The sequence below is a fragment of the Cladophialophora psammophila genome (assembly GCF_000585535.1).
Source record: "Cladophialophora psammophila CBS 110553 chromosome Unknown aczJe-supercont1.13, whole genome shotgun sequence".
Lineage (NCBI taxonomy): Eukaryota > Fungi > Ascomycota > Eurotiomycetes > Chaetothyriales > Herpotrichiellaceae > Cladophialophora > Cladophialophora psammophila.
Window position 1 is genome coordinate 213,621 of NW_006912934.1, and position 17,026 is coordinate 230,646.

General features: G+C 52.6%; 7 protein-coding genes across 7 annotated transcripts; 3 read left to right on the forward strand and 4 right to left on the reverse strand.

Annotated features, from left to right (window-relative positions):
• Positions 1-196: 196 nt before the first annotated feature.
• Positions 197-1,047, reverse strand: A1O5_08180 (uncharacterized protein; the record flags this gene model as incomplete). The annotated part of the gene is made up of 2 exons (XM_007748764.1): positions 197-478; positions 883-1,047. 2 exons carry the CDS (start codon positions 1,045-1,047, stop codon positions 197-199), a joined length of 447 nt encoding a protein of 148 aa, XP_007746954.1.
• Positions 1,048-2,293: 1,246 nt separating this feature from the next.
• On the reverse strand, positions 2,294-4,023 carry A1O5_08181 (uncharacterized protein; the record flags this gene model as incomplete). Its single annotated transcript, XM_007748765.1, has 2 exons — positions 2,294-2,950; positions 3,028-4,023. The coding sequence occupies 2 exons, from the start codon at positions 4,021-4,023 to the stop codon at positions 2,294-2,296; spliced, it is 1,653 nt and encodes a 550-aa protein (XP_007746955.1).
• A 913-nt stretch (positions 4,024-4,936) lies between these two features.
• On the forward strand, positions 4,937-6,386 carry A1O5_08182 (uncharacterized protein; the record flags this gene model as incomplete). The annotated part of the gene is made up of 4 exons (XM_007748766.1): positions 4,937-5,581; positions 5,633-5,671; positions 5,723-6,137; positions 6,190-6,386. The coding sequence occupies 4 exons, from the start codon at positions 4,937-4,939 to the stop codon at positions 6,384-6,386; spliced, it is 1,296 nt and encodes a 431-aa protein (XP_007746956.1).
• A 1,530-nt stretch (positions 6,387-7,916) lies between these two features.
• Positions 7,917-8,797, forward strand: A1O5_08183 (uncharacterized protein; the record flags this gene model as incomplete). The annotated part of the gene is made up of 2 exons (XM_007748767.1): positions 7,917-8,073; positions 8,127-8,797. 2 exons carry the CDS (start codon positions 7,917-7,919, stop codon positions 8,795-8,797), a joined length of 828 nt encoding a protein of 275 aa, XP_007746957.1.
• A 1,047-nt stretch (positions 8,798-9,844) lies between these two features.
• A1O5_08184 (uncharacterized protein) lies at positions 9,845-11,035 on the reverse strand (the record flags this gene model as incomplete). Its single annotated transcript, XM_007748768.1, has 1 exon — positions 9,845-11,035. One exon carries the CDS (start codon positions 11,033-11,035, stop codon positions 9,845-9,847), a length of 1,191 nt encoding a protein of 396 aa, XP_007746958.1.
• Positions 11,036-12,536: 1,501 nt separating this feature from the next.
• Positions 12,537-14,244, reverse strand: A1O5_08185 (uncharacterized protein; the record flags this gene model as incomplete). Its single annotated transcript, XM_007748769.1, has 2 exons — positions 12,537-13,382; positions 13,453-14,244. 2 exons carry the CDS (start codon positions 14,242-14,244, stop codon positions 12,537-12,539), a joined length of 1,638 nt encoding a protein of 545 aa, XP_007746959.1.
• A 645-nt stretch (positions 14,245-14,889) lies between these two features.
• Positions 14,890-16,894, forward strand: A1O5_08186 (uncharacterized protein; the record flags this gene model as incomplete). Its single annotated transcript, XM_007748770.1, has 3 exons — positions 14,890-15,687; positions 15,747-16,065; positions 16,119-16,894. The coding sequence occupies 3 exons, from the start codon at positions 14,890-14,892 to the stop codon at positions 16,892-16,894; spliced, it is 1,893 nt and encodes a 630-aa protein (XP_007746960.1).
• Between the last annotated feature and the right edge of the window lie 132 nt (positions 16,895-17,026).

A 17,026-nucleotide genomic window follows, 5' to 3' on the forward strand; every position in this document is an offset into this window, starting at 1 on the left:
TCCAGATAAACCATCACTCCCACTCACCCTCTTTCAGGGTCTTCCATCGTCATGTTCACTACACGCATCGATAGTTTCCCATCCTTTCGCTCTGATCAACCCAGCGGCTTGTTGCCCCTTTCCCTTTCCCTTTCCCCATTCCCCATTCCCCATCCCCCATCCCCCATTCCCCATCCCCTCTCCTTGGCGCTCTTCTCTAAGAAGAAGGAGAATCCTGATTCATCTTCAAGCGCTGATCCGGCTGGCCGTCCTTCCTGAGCCCCTCACCACCCAAGTGCGCGGCGCCCTGGGGATTGTCACTACCATCAGAGCTGGAGGAATCCGAAGAGCCGCTGCCGCTGCTCTGGCCACCCTTCTTGCCGGCCTCGTGCGGGTCGACTTTGCCGTACGCGAAGCCTTGCTGGTTGACGCGCTGGTCGGGCTGGCCGTCCTTGCGAAGGCCGTCGTGTTCTGCGCGCGGGAAGGGAGAATTAGTATTCTGTGTTCCGTGTGCAAAAGATGGTTTTTGTTGGGGGGGGGGGGGGGAGGAAGGCGGAGAAGAGTGTGTGAAGAGACAAGTGAGCTCATAAACGTGGGATCGATGGTATGCAGTCGAACTGGATACGGATAAAGGGAGCAGTGTAGTCAGGGCTAGGCGTGGAGAGAGAAACAGTGATTGTTTCTCTTGTTAATGGGAAGCGCGTGGGAGGGAAGTCGTACCAGTTGGCTTATAGTCAGACATGTTGATGAGTAGTTTGGTTTGTTTGTGATGGTGCTTTTGTGGCCGCTGAGTCTTTGTTCGTGAAGGATGATGGTGATGATGGAGTGTGATGGAACAGATGTTCTCTAACCGAGGAAAGTGGCCGTTTATATAGACAGATGTCTCCTTCCTGCACCCTTTACCAGCTCAGCCAGGGCGTCATGATGGCCCGGCTTCAAAATAGGTTCCAAGCAAACGGTGACGTCGATGATTTCTTTCTTCTTCGTCTTCTGCTTGAACCGTGCCCTTTGGCCACTATCGATCTCGTCATCGTTTTCAGCTTGCCCGTGTCTGAACGTGTCTGGCATTGTGTTCTGAGGAATCGTCACTTTCCTTGTTTCTTGCATGCGTCCGTGGTGACTCTGCTGATGCATCGCTGGTGCCTGGTTTCGCGCAGATCGATCTTCGATCGGGACAAAGCGCAGCCTCAGTTTAGCTGCTAGATTGATGCCACTTCAATCAGATCTCTCAGGTCGTGATGAAGGGATTGGTTGCCTCACGAGGCCAGACCGCCAGATCTGAGATGTTAGTGCAATCACAACGTGGAGTTGGGCAGCCCCATCGAACCAGAAACGCAGAGCTGCAAGGATCGTGATGCACCAAGCAGAAACGAGATTTTTCCTGAGAAATGAGCAAAGCTCCAACAAAAATTCACACCATGAAACTTTTACATGGGGTCGTGCACTTGTGCATCGAAAGCACAAAGGTCTCCTGCAGGAGGCGCCAATAAAACTTCTACCACAATATATGGGAGCTTCAGGGAGGTACACCAAGCTTGAGGTGGGCGGCTGCATCAACAGCTGACTCAATGGTGTTCTGCTGAGACCGTAGAGACACCAGAGACAGCCAGCGGCCGGAAAGTAAATGGATTGACCCGTCCCATGGACATTGATGACTGAGGTACGATGCACCAGTAGAGGTGAGGCTGCCTGAGACCAATGACGGCGGTCTGTGATTCGCTCACAGGACCATACCGAGTGATGGATCTACCTCAGGGGCAGTCGGAGATCGGCAGGATGAGGGTGGAATTTCTGACTTTCGACTGCTGGCCCGTGCTTGAGAAGAATTGTGCGTTGTGTGGATGGGAATATTGGAAGCTGAAAAGTCATGACGCGAGGACAAAAAGCTAATGACACACCACGAAAGGGGGCAAAGGGGGGAAGCTCGAAGCTCCTCAGCCTCGTCGTCAGAACTCAGGGGCTGGGCAGAGACTTGGTAGTGTACGACGTCAGTACCGAGTAGTGCACGGCTAGTTTCCTGCGAGTTGCCTAGTACATAACCGGACTCAACTTCGGCTTAGTAACAGCCGGAGCCGATCAGGCTGACCGGGCCCTGGTCTTGCCCTGGTCTTGCCCTGGTGCAACCATCCTCTGGACCATTTTCGGTCCTTCTTTAAACTTGGGTACGGACCTCGCCGTGATCTTCTTGACTGATACAGACGATACTAGTACAAACACGACGGGTGGGGGATCTATGTTAAGTTGATGGCGGGACCGGCCACGCTGCTGCCTGGAGGCACCCTCTCGTCAATGATGATTCCATCCATGATCCGTGCTACCATGGAGGCCAGATCCGCTCGCCAGACGGGCCAAGGGTAATTGGGCCAGCATCCCATATCTCTTCCATTTCTGGATGTCCTTGTCCTTCTCGGGGCTTCGTTACGCGCGTAAGTGGAGAAGTCCAGCCTAGGGTTCGAGTCTGGAGGTCTCTCTCACGGAGGCGGTTCCGTGCCTCACGAGGGGCGTCTCCAGTCGGTGGGAAGATGGCGAAGAGGTTTCGAATACCCCGGAGGATAACTGCTGGCGCAACCATTCGCTGGTAAAAGGCCCACTCCTTGTCCTCCCAGCCTGTGACATATCCATCGTCCTGGCTGGCGAAGGCAATGCAGAGGGCGAGGTCGAGGTGGGCAAGAGGCAGGTGTCCCTGGATGAATCTGAGAGTGTCTGTCCAGTTGGTAAGTGATGGGGTCCCTGGGCAAAGGCCGTCGTTATGAAAGGTGGGAAAGATGATCCGAAGGGAGTAGATATGTGGCAAGGCGTCACGCGGGATCGACTGAAGGAAGACAAGAGCCGATCGATGCTCAAGGTGATGCGACATGTCCCGATCCCAGTGAGCGTCAAGTGTCTCGACTGAGAATGTGTTGGAGCGGTAGAAGATCTGGAGGGCCTGATGCCGAAACTTGTGGTTGACTAGGAAGTGGTCTCGAGGCCACTGCCAACATGTACACCGCCCAGATGTGAAGGCCGCGTGGAGCGGAGGGCAACAGCACGCCTCTAATGTTGCGGTACACTGCTGGCAGCAGGATGGCCTGGTAGTGCCCTTCCCCTCCACCCATTCAATGGTCCTAGGTGCGACAAGGCCTGAATGGCGGAGAATCTGTAGTTGGAGTTCATCAGGGAGGTCGTCCCACCGAAAGGCGGCCTGAGGTGAGCGGAGTGGCCTGTAACCTGGTGAACGGTGGTTTGGGCTAGGCGCCGAAGGTGGTGGTCAGGCTGCTGGCCGAGACGGACGGCACAGCTCTTGAGGAGCGGTAATCTCTCCAGCGGCAGGAGAATCTGTTGGGCCGCGGCGTGGTCGAGTGTGTCGCAGACAACGCTCAGTCGGAGTCGACCCGGCGTCAATTGCGCAGCGAGGACAAGGACGAGTCTTTCCCACTCTTGTGGCAGAGACCGCATGCTGGGATTGTGGGAAAAGAAGGGGGAGCCGACTCCACATTTACAGCCGGGGTGACAGGAAAAGCACGGATAGATCAATGGATTGGGCTCGTGGGGAGAGCAGGTTTGGCCCAGCACACAGCCACAGGCGGTGAGTCCAACATGAAGGCTGGTCATGGCGCCCAGTGCCTTTGGGCTGAGCTGCGATAGGGCCTTGAGGCCACCCGGGCCAGAGCGGGAGATTTTGAACTGATTTTCGGCATAGAGGATTGTCACTACCTCGATATGAATGGCGCGACACACCAAGAGGAGGCCCCGGGGAAGAGGGCCACAGACGCAGTCTAGCCCATCTGGCCCAGGGAATGGCGCATGACCCTGAAACCGCTTGGACCGGTAGAAACAGCTGTACTCAGCGAGTAAGTCCGCGGTGGATATCAAGAAGTCGGAAGGACCCTCGATCGGCGGTCTCCAACCATCGTACGCCTCATCGAGGTAGTCGAAGCACCTTCGAGCGTACTCGACCTTTTGAGGACCTTCATGATTCAGGTCGATTGGGCAGAACCGGACGAGGCCGGCAAGGACATAGATTCGACGGCGGATCAGAAATGGGAGGCTAAGGAAGGACACCATTTTTGAGAGGAGGGGGGGAGGTTGTGCATCTTGCTGGAACTATAGAAGAAGGTAAAGCGAAGCCTCACTCGCTACCAAGATTAATACTCGTGAACGAAAAATCTAATTACCATATACGGTTTGAACCCAGAGGGTGAGCGAAGGCCGCTTTTTCCCGAGCTTTAACTGAGCAGCAATTGAGGGACAAGGAGGGCCTAAGCTGGACCCCGAGTGATCGGCTACACCTGTCTCTCAGCCAGACACCTGGTTTAGACATGTCTGCTGCCCAATATTCTTTTTAAATCGAAACCCCAGAGCGTTGTAGTCGACACCCCCAACATAGTGAAATACCCTGCCACCAAAGCAGAGGTTCATTTTGCGCATCGATTGCAACATTGCAGAGATTTTGCAGAGTTTTCACAGCTTCCGAAGGGGTGTGGCCATCTCATGAAACGGAAACACATATGAAGGGGGTGGAGGTCGACGACATGGGATGCAATTGATTTGTAAACAAGATGAAAGAACGAATTCCGCTCTGAGCGAAAGGAACGTGGAGAATTCGGCCGCTCACGACGGCTGAAGAAATGATATGCTTGTTTCCTTACGAGGAACGGAGTCCATCACAATGGAAAACCACCAGGGCTTGATTCCGTGATCATTTCTCAAATCATCACAGAACACAGCCCGTCATCCATCGGCAATCTGACTATGCCAATATGTGAGCCACCAGAGAGGCGACGTCTTGATCTCATCTCCACAAGACTAAACGGGAATAGGGCCCTCCAACTCGATAACTAAGCCTACAATGGCAATTTTTGATTTTTCAACAATCTTGCATCGCTGGACTTGGAGGTAAGCAATGCGAAGTTATAAAGACGAAGAAACTTAAGCTGCAAAATGGGCGGAACAGTCTACCTTTGTCCTAAACGCAGAGATGAAACGGCTAACACTGGCCCTCGCTCTGGCTGAAGTTGCGGTCTCTTTTGCCAGCCCTTTGGCAAGAGGCACGGTTTATCCGCGTCAATCCTTTCCCTCAGAGTTCAACCCTGACCCTCAATCCGGATTTGACGACCCTACCATTGATATCGCCGATCCATCCTTCGCTACTGCCATCCAAGCTGGATATCAAGGACCTTTTGCATCATATGAGCAGCATGAACTGGTTGGGCCGGTGGACCTTCTTCGGAATGGCCATGTGAATTATGGAGTCAACCCGAATTTCACACTGCCACTGTACAGGGGATTGTCGGCGGCAAACACCACCTATTGGTGGATTGTCACAGACACATCCGACGAAGGCAATGCAAAACAATTGGGAGTCAACTTCGCGCCCAAGCTTCGATTTGCGGCCCAGGGCCAGACAAGTAGCGGACTGAAGGGCGCTGAACAGCTTGAAATCGTCAACAATACCGTCGGTGGACGGGAGGGAATGGTTGACTTTTCGCCAGTGAGGTCAATTGTCCCTGGCGATCTATCTCCTTTTCCTCCGAAGTCCGTGCAACCCGGGAGTGTGGGGGACCGCAAGTATACGCCACTCATCCAGTTGACAAATGCCGGATATGAAGTTTGGAATGCACCAGTAAGGCGTTTTCGACGATTCTTTGAAATGGTCGGGCTGATGCTTGGACAGATCATTGCTGGAGAGGTGGATGAGGAGTATTTGAACCAGGTAGGTCACCCCCCTCACCGCAAGTCTTTGATGTTGCTGAGAAGTGAAAAGTTTTGCGACGGGATTCCAAGCAATCTCCTTGCGGAGTTTCGCAGCAAAGTCCACGATCAAGTTCTCTCAATCTGTCCTCGTGATCAAGTCGTGACGCTAGCAACCATTCGTGGCTTCTCATTCTCAAAATCCGTGCTGTATCTGATCGCTGATGGATCGGATCCCTTACCTGCAACGCTCGATGGTGGGACATACGCTCCTCGCCTTGCTGCGGTGCGCACCGGTGATGATGATGCATTGTTCAGCGGCATTGAGCGATTCTTTGTGAACACAAACGGATACACCAACCGTGATTTGCCACCTGGCGCACCGAACAACGAGACACATCACCCATGGCGACAAGGGTTGAACAGTGCCATCCTCGGAGATGGGAACCCGTTGAATATTCTTGGAGCTATTCCCACAGTGGCATATGGTAAGTCACCTTGAAGCGGACAATTATTTCATGTCTCTGACGCTGCCGATAGATTACTCTCCCCTCTGGGACTTTAATCTATTCACCTGGACGAATTACAGTATTGAAAATGGCATCCGAACCCGGTTGACGGGTGAATTCGAGGTGTTGGGCATGGCCGCTGCTGGCTATGTAACGAATCCTGATGGTACACCATTGAGCGATGCCGGAATTGTGAACAACTGCCCAATTGTACATCGATTCCTTTAGTCGTAATATTAACTTAGATAACCATCATTATATATAAGAAATCGATATATTGTCTTGCGTTCATGTTCCAGTGTGGGATCCGATCGTGCGCTTCTCGTATTATTGCAGAGCCGCTAGTTCCATTTCAGCCACACGGGGACGTGACTAGGAATTTAAGGAACAACGCCCTAGCTAGCGACTCACCAATTCCTCCCTTCTCTCTATTCAACGTCTCTTCTTCTCGTATCCTCCTCCACAGATAGAACCCTCCAACCATCCATGCTCCTGCCGCCCTCCTACCACTACCCTCGTGCGCCTACGCTGCTCGCCATGTTTTCGGCTGAGCAGAAAAAGTTGAAGGTAGCTCCGAGATGGTAAATTGAAAATGCCTAGATCGAACAGTATTCCTCGCCGTGACGTACTGCTTACCTTTACCCTAGCAGTGTCTCAGCGCAGCAAACCACACTGGCTGGGCTGGCGAAGGAAGCGCGGACATCCAATTGAGACCATATCCTGTACCTACTTACATAAGCCTTTACCCGTTGCTTTTTGCCCCGGTGATGCCCGGGACTTCGGATTTCGTGGCCGACCTTCAACCCGGCGCGTTGCCTCGATTGGAGTGCTTCGCGAAATTAGATCGTGGCTGTGGCCGGCGGGGAGTCCTGTCTGGGTTGCCATTATATGGGTGGAGGTGCATAACTCCATACGAGCTACTGTTTATTCGAAAATAAGAATACGAAGTACAACCGAAGAGCCGCAGGCGATTGGAGACACTGATACGCGGACAAAGTCTAGTTCCGACAGGGGCCCAGCGCCTTCATGGGAAAGTCGTTCAAAAAGCATCCACACAGGGCATGGAACCGAAGCCGTCGCTTGTGGAGACACTAAATCCTTCGCACAGCCTCGTTCAGGGGGAGGGGGGGGGGGCACAGGGATATGAACCGGTATGAACCGGTCGCCGGCCGGGCGATATCACTCGAAAGCTGATAACGACAATTTATCTCAATTTTCGCAACATGTGCCGGTTTAGGTAGGGCGTATGAGGTACTGGAACTGGGAGATGTCGTTCTAAATAAAGGCGCAAGAGGAAACCGGTCTCCTGTTGCAGAGTTGCAGCTGTGTAATTTCCCGACATTCTACTCGAGCACAGCCCCGACTACGCGGTACCAATGGCGATCCTGCTCCCAATAGCAGCATAGGGTGTACCGGGCAGCCTCGTGGTCGTCAATCCAGAGCCGCCGCAGTCATGTGCAGCTTGGTCGCTTCAGGGACAGGATGTCTCATATCAAGTTGCTGTTGACCCGCACCTCGCCAGGCAGCAACATTAAATCATTGTCTCCATCCGCTGGGTGAAGGGGTCGCTAACGGACAGCTGCGAGGAGTAGTGCAAATTATGCAGGAACGCGACCCACATCCTAACATGAAATCTTCCGGGGAGAATTATGGATCGTTGTCGGAATCATATAAGGACGGACGTTGCTGCCACATGTGTGTCCGGCTAAGATTCCAACAACGTCTGCTAGATCAAAGCCTTGTTCAACGTCGAACGCCATGACCAATTCTCCCAATCCATACAAGACGTATGTCCCTTCGGTCCCCGCTGCCATCATTGCAGCAATCGTCTTTGGTGTGTTGACGATAGCACACACCTTCTTTCTGTTCAAGAAGAAACGATGGTCTTCGATCCCCATCATGATAGGAGGCCTCTGTAAGTGGAATATCGCGCGCTTGTCGGTGGTTCTTGCTGACTTTTCGGCCGAGTTGAGGTGATTGGTTTCCTGGCCCGGGCAGTCTCCCGCTACCACCTCGACGAGAAAGGTCCATACATTGTCCAAACGCTTCTCATCTTCCTTGCGCCCATCCTCCTCGCAGCATCGGTCTATATGTTCTTAGGCCGCTTGATCATTGCCGCAGGCGGTCAAGCATATTCATTCATAAGAGTCAATTGGCTGACGAAGATCTTTGTCGCCGGCGACATAATCTGCTTCTTGGTCCAGGCTGGCGGAGCTTCAATTCTGGTCAATGCGACTTCCAAGTCCGCGATCGACAACGCTCAAAACATCATTCTCTTTGGCTTGGCTCTGCAGATTCTATTCTTCTTCTTATTTTTGTCGGTTGCAGTCGTTTGGCAAGTAAGAGTTCGTTCTCAGCCTCTCTGGAGAATCTGCACCGAGTCGGGCTTACCGTTAGCTCGCATGTTGTGGTCGCTGTACCTCGTTGGATTCCTCATCACCGTGCGCAGCATCTATCGCTTGGCGGAATATAAAGGAGGTCAAGATGGCTATCTCATCACCCATGAGTGGCCAGCATATATGTTGGATGCGTTTCTGATGGCTATCGTTATGGCGGTTACATTGGTTTGGTATTCCGTGGAGTTGACGGGGAAGAATGCGCAGCAGGGCCTCCGTCTCCGAGTAATGAGCGACGTCTGAAGACAACAGCATCTGAAGATAGGCGGTTGGGCACATGGCTCTGATGGCGGCTGATTGAAAAGGAAAAGGAGTCGTCAACGCTTGCAATCGCAGGATCTTTGGTGAACACGGGAGCCATCGCGGCAAGGCAGAGGCTGGTTGATGGGCTTTTGCCAGAGACGTCAGGACTGCGGCAGGCGTGAGATGAATTCTCGCCGCTGCTCCCGATCACGTCTTCCTGGTTGAGTCGACAATGAGGTTGCGGGTCAAGCTTAACGGTGGGTGGCAATCAACAGCTAGGCCGGTGGTTGTATTACTATCTCGGTGAATGGGGTTGGTGGGGCTAACGGAAACGGTTTCAGGGAGTCAGAGGGCTCAAAGCGGCTATGACTTTTGCATTCTGGTCGTCGGTGGGTGGGGCGGACTTCGTTGACATCGATCAAGATAGATGCAATATGGAACGACCTCGACGAGTGGATTTTCCAAGTCGAGTTGATGGCAGGCACCGAGGAGAGTGACAAAAGTTCCGTGGTCACCGTACCTCGTACTGGGTACTCGATTCACAACCCAACTTTGGCGAGCCCTGCACTTGTTTGCGAGTATCATACATATACCCAGTACGTAATGAGAAATCATGATATAACTACCAAAACAAAGCACTACTTGTAGATCTAACTCGCTAGCAACTGTGTGTGCTTGATAGAGACTGGCTGGAGACCGGCTGGAGACCGGCTGGAGACCGGCTAACTTACCCTGGCCACGTAATTCTGTCGACCTGCCCGATTGGTGGCACTGCCGTGCCTGTTTTTGGTTAATACCCGCCGAGCAGATCGGGGCTGGTGAGGCTCCGGGCGGTCCCTCCAGGACCGAACGTGATGATATTGCCCTTGCGCCAACGACGCGGCGGCAATCAGCGCTGTCTGCAAAAGTTGTACCGACCGTACGGGGGTGAATGACAGAACACTACTGTCTCCAAGGGCAATGAGATACTTGTGGTCAATGAAGGGCACCTCCGATCTAATCCGCAACTATCACGTATATATGTATGCCATGCCACTTGTTTCATTTTCATGCGTCGTACACGGCAGCGGGCCAGCCACCACGCCCTTGTCCTCTGGGGGCGAGATAAGACGGTTTCGTGGATCCAATACCAGCTCCTGAGTTCGCGTATGATTGCCGCAGCGGAATCCCATACAGCGCCTCTTGAGTTCTCCAACGTCTGTCGCGGTCTCTCGCCTGGCGGCCTTCACGAGGCTTGTTGTTCCTCATCAGAAAATCCCATGTGGACCGTCTTTCGACGGTCTTGGGGGTGGCGTCAGTGCCGACATTCCTGCCCTCTAACAACACGGCCGCCGGACCTCCTGGTTGCCACCTGCGTATCCGCTCGTGAAACTGTCTCCTCTCGATCTCACGTTCGCGCAGATCTATCTCTTTGGTCCGGCGAAGATAGCTCATCCATGCTATTACTAGACTCAGTGTCAACACTACACTCACACTCCAATATATGGCGAACGGCCGTGGCACGATGATCTGCTTATGGTCTGTCGGCAACGCAAAATTGAAAATCGGAGTGTCAAAGAATGAAGCCACAAAAGTACCGGGGAGGAACAGTAAGGAGACGAACGCAATGGTCATCATTGCCTTGTTGGTATTCTTCCCTTGCCACGCGAGTTCGTTGTTGATGTCGGCTACCGCAAGACTCGCACGGGAATCGCGCTGCGTCGTCAATTGAAAGACCGACGACATGGCATTGTGAAGTCGTTCGCCTAGCGAGTCTGCGTCAAAGAGGTGGATAAAGGTATAGTCCCACATCACGTTCATGAAATGGTCAAGCTCTTCGCACTCACGCCATGACGACTGAAACGTAGGTGCGGTTGGGTCGAGGGTCTGTCGGTATTGATTATTACATCTCGAAATGAACTTGATTTGTTGTTGAAAGGTCTTGAGACGGAATCGGATGTTGGTGAGCTTGCCTGAAAGGACATTGAACCCTTCAACCGCTTGATCTTGGATTTCACCAACGCCACTTCCAGGCTCTACACGATCAAGGACCCAGTTCCAGGTCTTGAACCCAATTTGTTGTTCAAGCGCCAGAGTTTCTCGATTCATATCGTCCAGCATGTCGAAGGTGAAACTCAACGAGACCTTGGTCTTAATATAGCCAAGGAGCATGGGATGAGACAAGTGAGTTTGGAGACGTAGAAGGTCCGTCAGAACTTCATTCTTTCGCTGGTCGCCGTCGCCTTCCCGATACCACATGACCGCCGCAGTATGATTGGTTGCGCGGTTGTGAGACCAAGTCACAGTCCAACTCGTCCCACTACAATAGTAGGAAGTTGACGTGTTCTTGGAAGTTTTATTGGATTGGGAATGTGATGAAAAGGTTGGAACGCATATAAAAGTAATATGAGCTTTCACATATGCCCCGAATGCAGCAAGGGGAAGATCGAGGTGAGTGAGTATTTCAATAACGAACTCAGCTTGTTTCTGATGTTCTGATGTCTGAGATTGAGATGGTTGTCGAGTTGTCTTGGTCGGTAAGGGGAGGGATATAAGGTCGGGTGGACGTTTGGTAGTAGATTGATTATGGGTTTGGATTAGGAGGATTTTCATGGTGGCATCGCCCGAGTTTGATCTCGTCCCTGGCTGTCGGAGCCATTGTGAGATGTCGCGAGGTGTGGTTTTTGGATCGACAGGGAGAGTGGATATGTCATTTGATGCATGAGGGAATTCGAGGGTATGTAAGGCGTGATGGCCATTGTATCGCGGGATGTCATCGGGGGAAATGATAAGGCTGTCTAGACTGCTGGCTGGCATATGAATTTGTATATTCGACGAGCTTGATTGCTGTTTCGGTTGTGGTATCTGGCGCCGGAGGAGTATCGAGTATTGAGCATTGCAAGAGAAGGAGAAGCAGAGTAGAGGGGGAATGAAGGAAATGGAGGAGATTCATATAGTTGGCATACAGTTGGAGTCTGAACTGGGAATTGGGGACTGGGCTCACGCCGCGGAAGTTGGCCATTGGCGGCAAGGTAGCCTCATCGGCCACGTCCGAAACGACCTGCTCCAAGTGTTGACAAATCACATCTCGTGTAAAAGACATGTACATATCATATCAAGGCTGTTGGAGTCAAAATGCGAACCGCTGCCAAGTCGAAACTAATCTGTTGCCTGATTCAAAAGAAACAAAAAAGCTCGAGAGCCTCATTTCGGGTTCGAACTCGCAATGACGGACCTTTGGAAAGTAAAGTTGGCTTCTAGTGTGGGGGTGGGTTTATGTGTAGAGTACTTTCATATTCCGAGAAGCAAGGTAGGTACAGGGTGGCTAGCGAGGGAGATGGTTTGTCGACCGAGGCTCGAGAGGAACCCTGAATGCGGAGTGAGTCAACGGAGAGCTCGTATTGCATGCTGCCTTGGTGTGCCAACGCCCAGCTTCAAGGCCTCCTGCCTAGTTGGTGAGTCGAGCTTGGTGTAACCCCCACGGTACTAACCACCGTTCGCCTCTACCTTCTGCTCTGGCTGACGAAAGCTCGCTTTCAACCATCCTGTCAGGCTGGATGGCCCGACCTAGCGAACGACACATTCGTCCGCCCCGTCGCTTCTTTCGAACTTTGTCATCCGGCCATGCTTATCCGGACCAGCTCAAGCGTCCTTGGCAGAAGGAACTGACAAGGACGGTGTCCGTCCATTTTCCCACAATGAGGCCATGGGCGCCTCACTCTCTTCAAGTCGCAGAAAAAGGGCGTTGCATTCGCGACTTTCAAGCCATGCTGAAATTGATGTCATGCTTTTTCATGACAAAGTGTAGACCGAAGGGCCCATAAGCGCGCTCATCCTCGTCCTTCCACAGATGTTCCAGGAGTTTTGCAGCCTGGCCCACTTGCGAAATGTTGATCTTGGTTTCCGAATATAACCAGCGAAGATATTCTTTGCGTTGATGTTCGCAAATCAAGCAAGAGCCGACGATCATGATTGGCCACAGCAATATAGTGATGAAGGGCGACATGGACACGGGCACAAACAGAGGAAATGCCGTGTCAATATGACCCTGAATTGCGACAATGACCTTGGGGTTGCTGACAATGGAGCCACACATAGAAGTCTTGATAAATATCAAGAGAGCCTGCTGATAAACCTCTCCAATCCAGACATGCTCCGCTTGCCATTCCATCATTTCGGGGGCCACCGGCGGCGACCGCCACTGGCTGATCGTGTCGACCAAGCGTTCGTAATCAGATTGGGTTTCGGCGCTGCACAAGCCGGATTCCTCTTCTGTCAGCCTCTTCATCGCTAGGAGGGAGACTTGAGAGATCATCTCGAAGAGACCTTGTCCACAACTGAAGAAGACTCCGAAAGTCTCGTATTCTTTCAGGAAATCCAGAGAAGAGAAGAACGAGTCGAAAGGGAGAGCACGAGCTTTGTCGCGGCCGTAGGGCGTAATGCTGTTCACCAAGACCAAGTACAAGTACACCTCCAATGCAAATCCTTTGACCAACTTCACATCATCTTGAAGCGTTGGCTGCGGCTCTCGCAGGAGCTTGAGGACGAGTTCACGGCTCGCCCGTAAGTGCGGGAAGATACCGCCATGCGGTTCACCAGACAGAGCCTGAAGATCAATGTCAGCATTCGCAATCCTTGTCCGAAAAGCTTGAAGGATCGAATGCGGCGTGGTTTACCTCAACATGGCAAAGTACAACCAAGACCAGAAGCAGGCGCAGTGTCCTGCGGATATCGTCATGAGATGATTCATCTGCGAACAAAGACCGAAGATTTCGCAACAGCAACGAATAATGCTGGCGCGTTGCTAATTGGATTTTTAGGTCATCGCGCTTTTTGTAACTGAGATGAGTTCCGCTCAAGGCGAGCACAGCATGCATAAGGAGATCGTCTGAGTAGGCCAAAGGCAGGACGAGGGTGATGAATGGATTGCTGGAGAGGGGCTTCGCTACCAGGAAAGTGGACGTGGCTTCCAAATAGTGTTGGAGTAACAGAAGTGAGCTGGGATTGAGCAGAAGAGCCCGCTCGGAGCTGACAAAGGACGCCGTCAGTGGTTGCCAGAGGATGACTGATTCAGGCTTTTCATCTCCGTCATCGTCTTTAGGCTCAACATCGACCAATAGAGCTGGGCAAGGAGAAGCGTCGTCATGTCCTGCAGACTTGGGCGAATGTCTGTCAAAAACAAACGTAATTTCCCCTGGTAGACTGGTGATACTCCTGGTGCTTGTACCGGTACTTGTGCTCCTTGAGGCAGACTGTCTCTCCTTGCGCCTGGCTAGTCGAGCTCTGGAGCCTTGGTCTGGATCCAGCGGAACCGGCCATTGGCAGTCGATGAAATTACGTGCGCAGCCAGTGCAGGTTGGTCTGATTTCATCACATTTTTTCCGTCGGAGGCGGCAAGTCAGACATCCCGTCTTGGTGCGCGTGTAGACCGGCTTGTCGTGCCTTGGAGGCGAACGTATCTTGTCCATTTTGCTCGATGGCTGAATCTGGTCGCCCTAGGATTGCTGGCACGACTCCATTCTTCTCCGCGACGGTCCTCGCGGCATGGCAATCGTTCATGGGGAACGAGCGCGGTGTGAGGTCGCGAGGAACCAAGGATGAAGGAAGAAAGAAGAAGGAATTGGAGCGCGAATCGCGGTTGGTCTTTTTAAGGATGGAATGGAAGCTGACTGATGGACAAGAACTCGAAGGATAGAAATTAGCCGCGGTGCAAAACCAACCGAGGCTTCCTATCTAACCAACTGGCAATCGCTCCCTCCCTTGTTTGTTGACGTCTTCAAACTCATACCAGAGCCATAGCGATTTGGCATTTGGCTTTTAGAGACATCTTTGCGCCCGAAGGGCCAGTCTAACGAAATAAGGCTCCAAGGTAAACAGTTCGAGGTATGTCCGTATCTCGTATTCCCGTGTCCTTAATGAATCTTCTTCGCTGCACCACTTCCTAAAGCTCCGTGCCTTTCGGAATGCGTTCGAGGCATATAAATAAGGTGCAATTCCTTCGAGAGCTGTAACCCCGATCGACAACAGATTGCTTTCTATATCATCTCGATCCGCACATTTACCATACTACACCTTCGGAATTCCCTTCATTCGGACATTTCCCAGCTCAAAATATGGCGCCCCGTGACGATAGACCTGAGGTCAAATTCTGCGACGCTCCAGGAATGCCTGACCCCGGCTTCTACTCGCACGCCGTCAGTCTCAACCAAACCAATCGCTTGGTCTTTACGTCGGGAATCATTGCTCAACGACCCGATGGCAGCTTTCCGGAGTCGTTGGAAGAGCAGGCCAAGGCTGTGTACAACAATCTCCAGCAAGCACTGGAGAAGTCCTGCGCGTCTCCTCGAGATGTGATCAAAGTCACCTTCTATGCTGTGGACTGGTCCCTGGAGCAAGGCGAGGTGTTAATCAAATTGTTTCTTGACTTCATGACCGATGAGCATGGCACCACCCATCGTCCCATCACAACTCTCATTCCGGTCACGAAACTGGCAATAACAGGCGCCAAACTTGAGATCGAAGTGGTGGCAGCGGTTGGGGGACACGCCTCGCGTTACGCAGGACCTTCCATTCGTTCCTTCGATCGGCCAGTTGCGCCGGCAAAGGTCGACGTGGTGGTTGTGGGGGGTGGCTTCAGTGGGATTCAAGCAGCGTGGGATGTTCAAAAGGCGGGTTTGAGCTGTGTGCTTCTGGAAGCAAAGCACCGCATTGGTGGTCGAAGCCGGTCGCAACAGCTTCAAAGCGGGCCAGGGATCATCGAGCTCGGAGCGACTTGGATCAACAAAAAGACCCAGCCGAAAGTGTATGCCACAGCCAAACGGCTAGGCTTGGACATTGTGGATCAGTATACCGAGGGGGACGAAGTGTGGCAGTTCCAGGATGGCACAATCCTGCGAGCTAGGCCTGGTTCTGTAAGTCATGTCCCAGTCGATGTTTAGCAGGTATGTATGCTGATTGCTTCATGACTCAGCCCGAGGCCGAACAGATGACCCAGTTCAACGTGGCATTGTGCGAGGTAATCGACGGTGAATGCCAGAACATCGACATCCGCAGATTCGACGAGTTCCCTACAGCTCTTGATGTCTCTATGGAGACGTGGTCCGAAAGTAAAGGGCTCAGCGATGATATGGGCAAGGCTGCCCTGAAATTCTTCACGAGCGCTGTCGTCGGCCGCGACCCAGCCGAGATTGGCATGCATTATTTCCTAGATTACATCAAGTCAGGCGGTGGGTTTATCAGTATCGCTACTGAGGGCGAAGATGGTGCGCAGTCACTCAAGATCAAGCAAGGTAAAAGACAAAGGATCACTTGGAAAAACTTCCCCGCTTACATGGTCTGGCAGGCACATCGGCCATTGCGACTGGTCTCGCAGATGAAATGAAGCCCGGATCCATCTTCATCAACAGTCCGGTCGACAATATCCACCAAACTGCCGAAGGTGCGCTGGTCCATACAGCAACTGGGGATAAAATATTCTGCCGGAAAGTGATTATTGCCATCCCGACCAATACCTATGGGATGATTCACTTCTCGCCCCCCTTACCCCATGATAAGAGGGCGCTCGTCTCACGCACAAAGCCGGGCGTATATGCAAAGATGATCCTCACGTACAGTCGCCCGTGGTGGAAAGAGCTCGGCTTGGTGGGCAAGTTCTCAAGCTTCAGGGGCCCGATCTGCTTCTCTTGGGATATTTCAGACCACACACGGAAACAGTACTCTCTGGCGATGTTCATTGCGGGTGAAATAGCGGCAAAATGGGCGACCTTGAACGAGCTTCAGCGCATCGAAGCTGTAATCGACCATCTTTCCCAGCTGCTGGGTCCGGAGCATGCGCATCTGGCAAAGGACAGCGTCCTCGAGGTCAATTATGTCAACTGGCCGGAGGAAGAGTACCTGGGTGGCGCGCCCACGTCCGCAATGGGACCTGGAATGCTCTCCAGGTATGGTGCAGCGCTGCGACAGCCGTTCAAGCACATTCACTTCGCGGGCGGCGAGACGGCATTCGAGTGGAAAGGCTATCTTGAGGGGGCGCTGAGCGCGGGTTCCCGTGCAGCCGACGAGGTCATTGCATGGGCAAAGCAGGAGGATTTGATCAGAAAAGTTTCAGCAAACCTGTGAAGTGCGACCCCATAGTCAATTGTCCACTTTAATGTTCCTGTGACCACGCGATCCAGACCTTTACCCCGCATTACGCTAGTCCTATTTAAGGCCTTGTTCCCAGCTTTAAGCGCGATGTTTTGATAGTGCTGG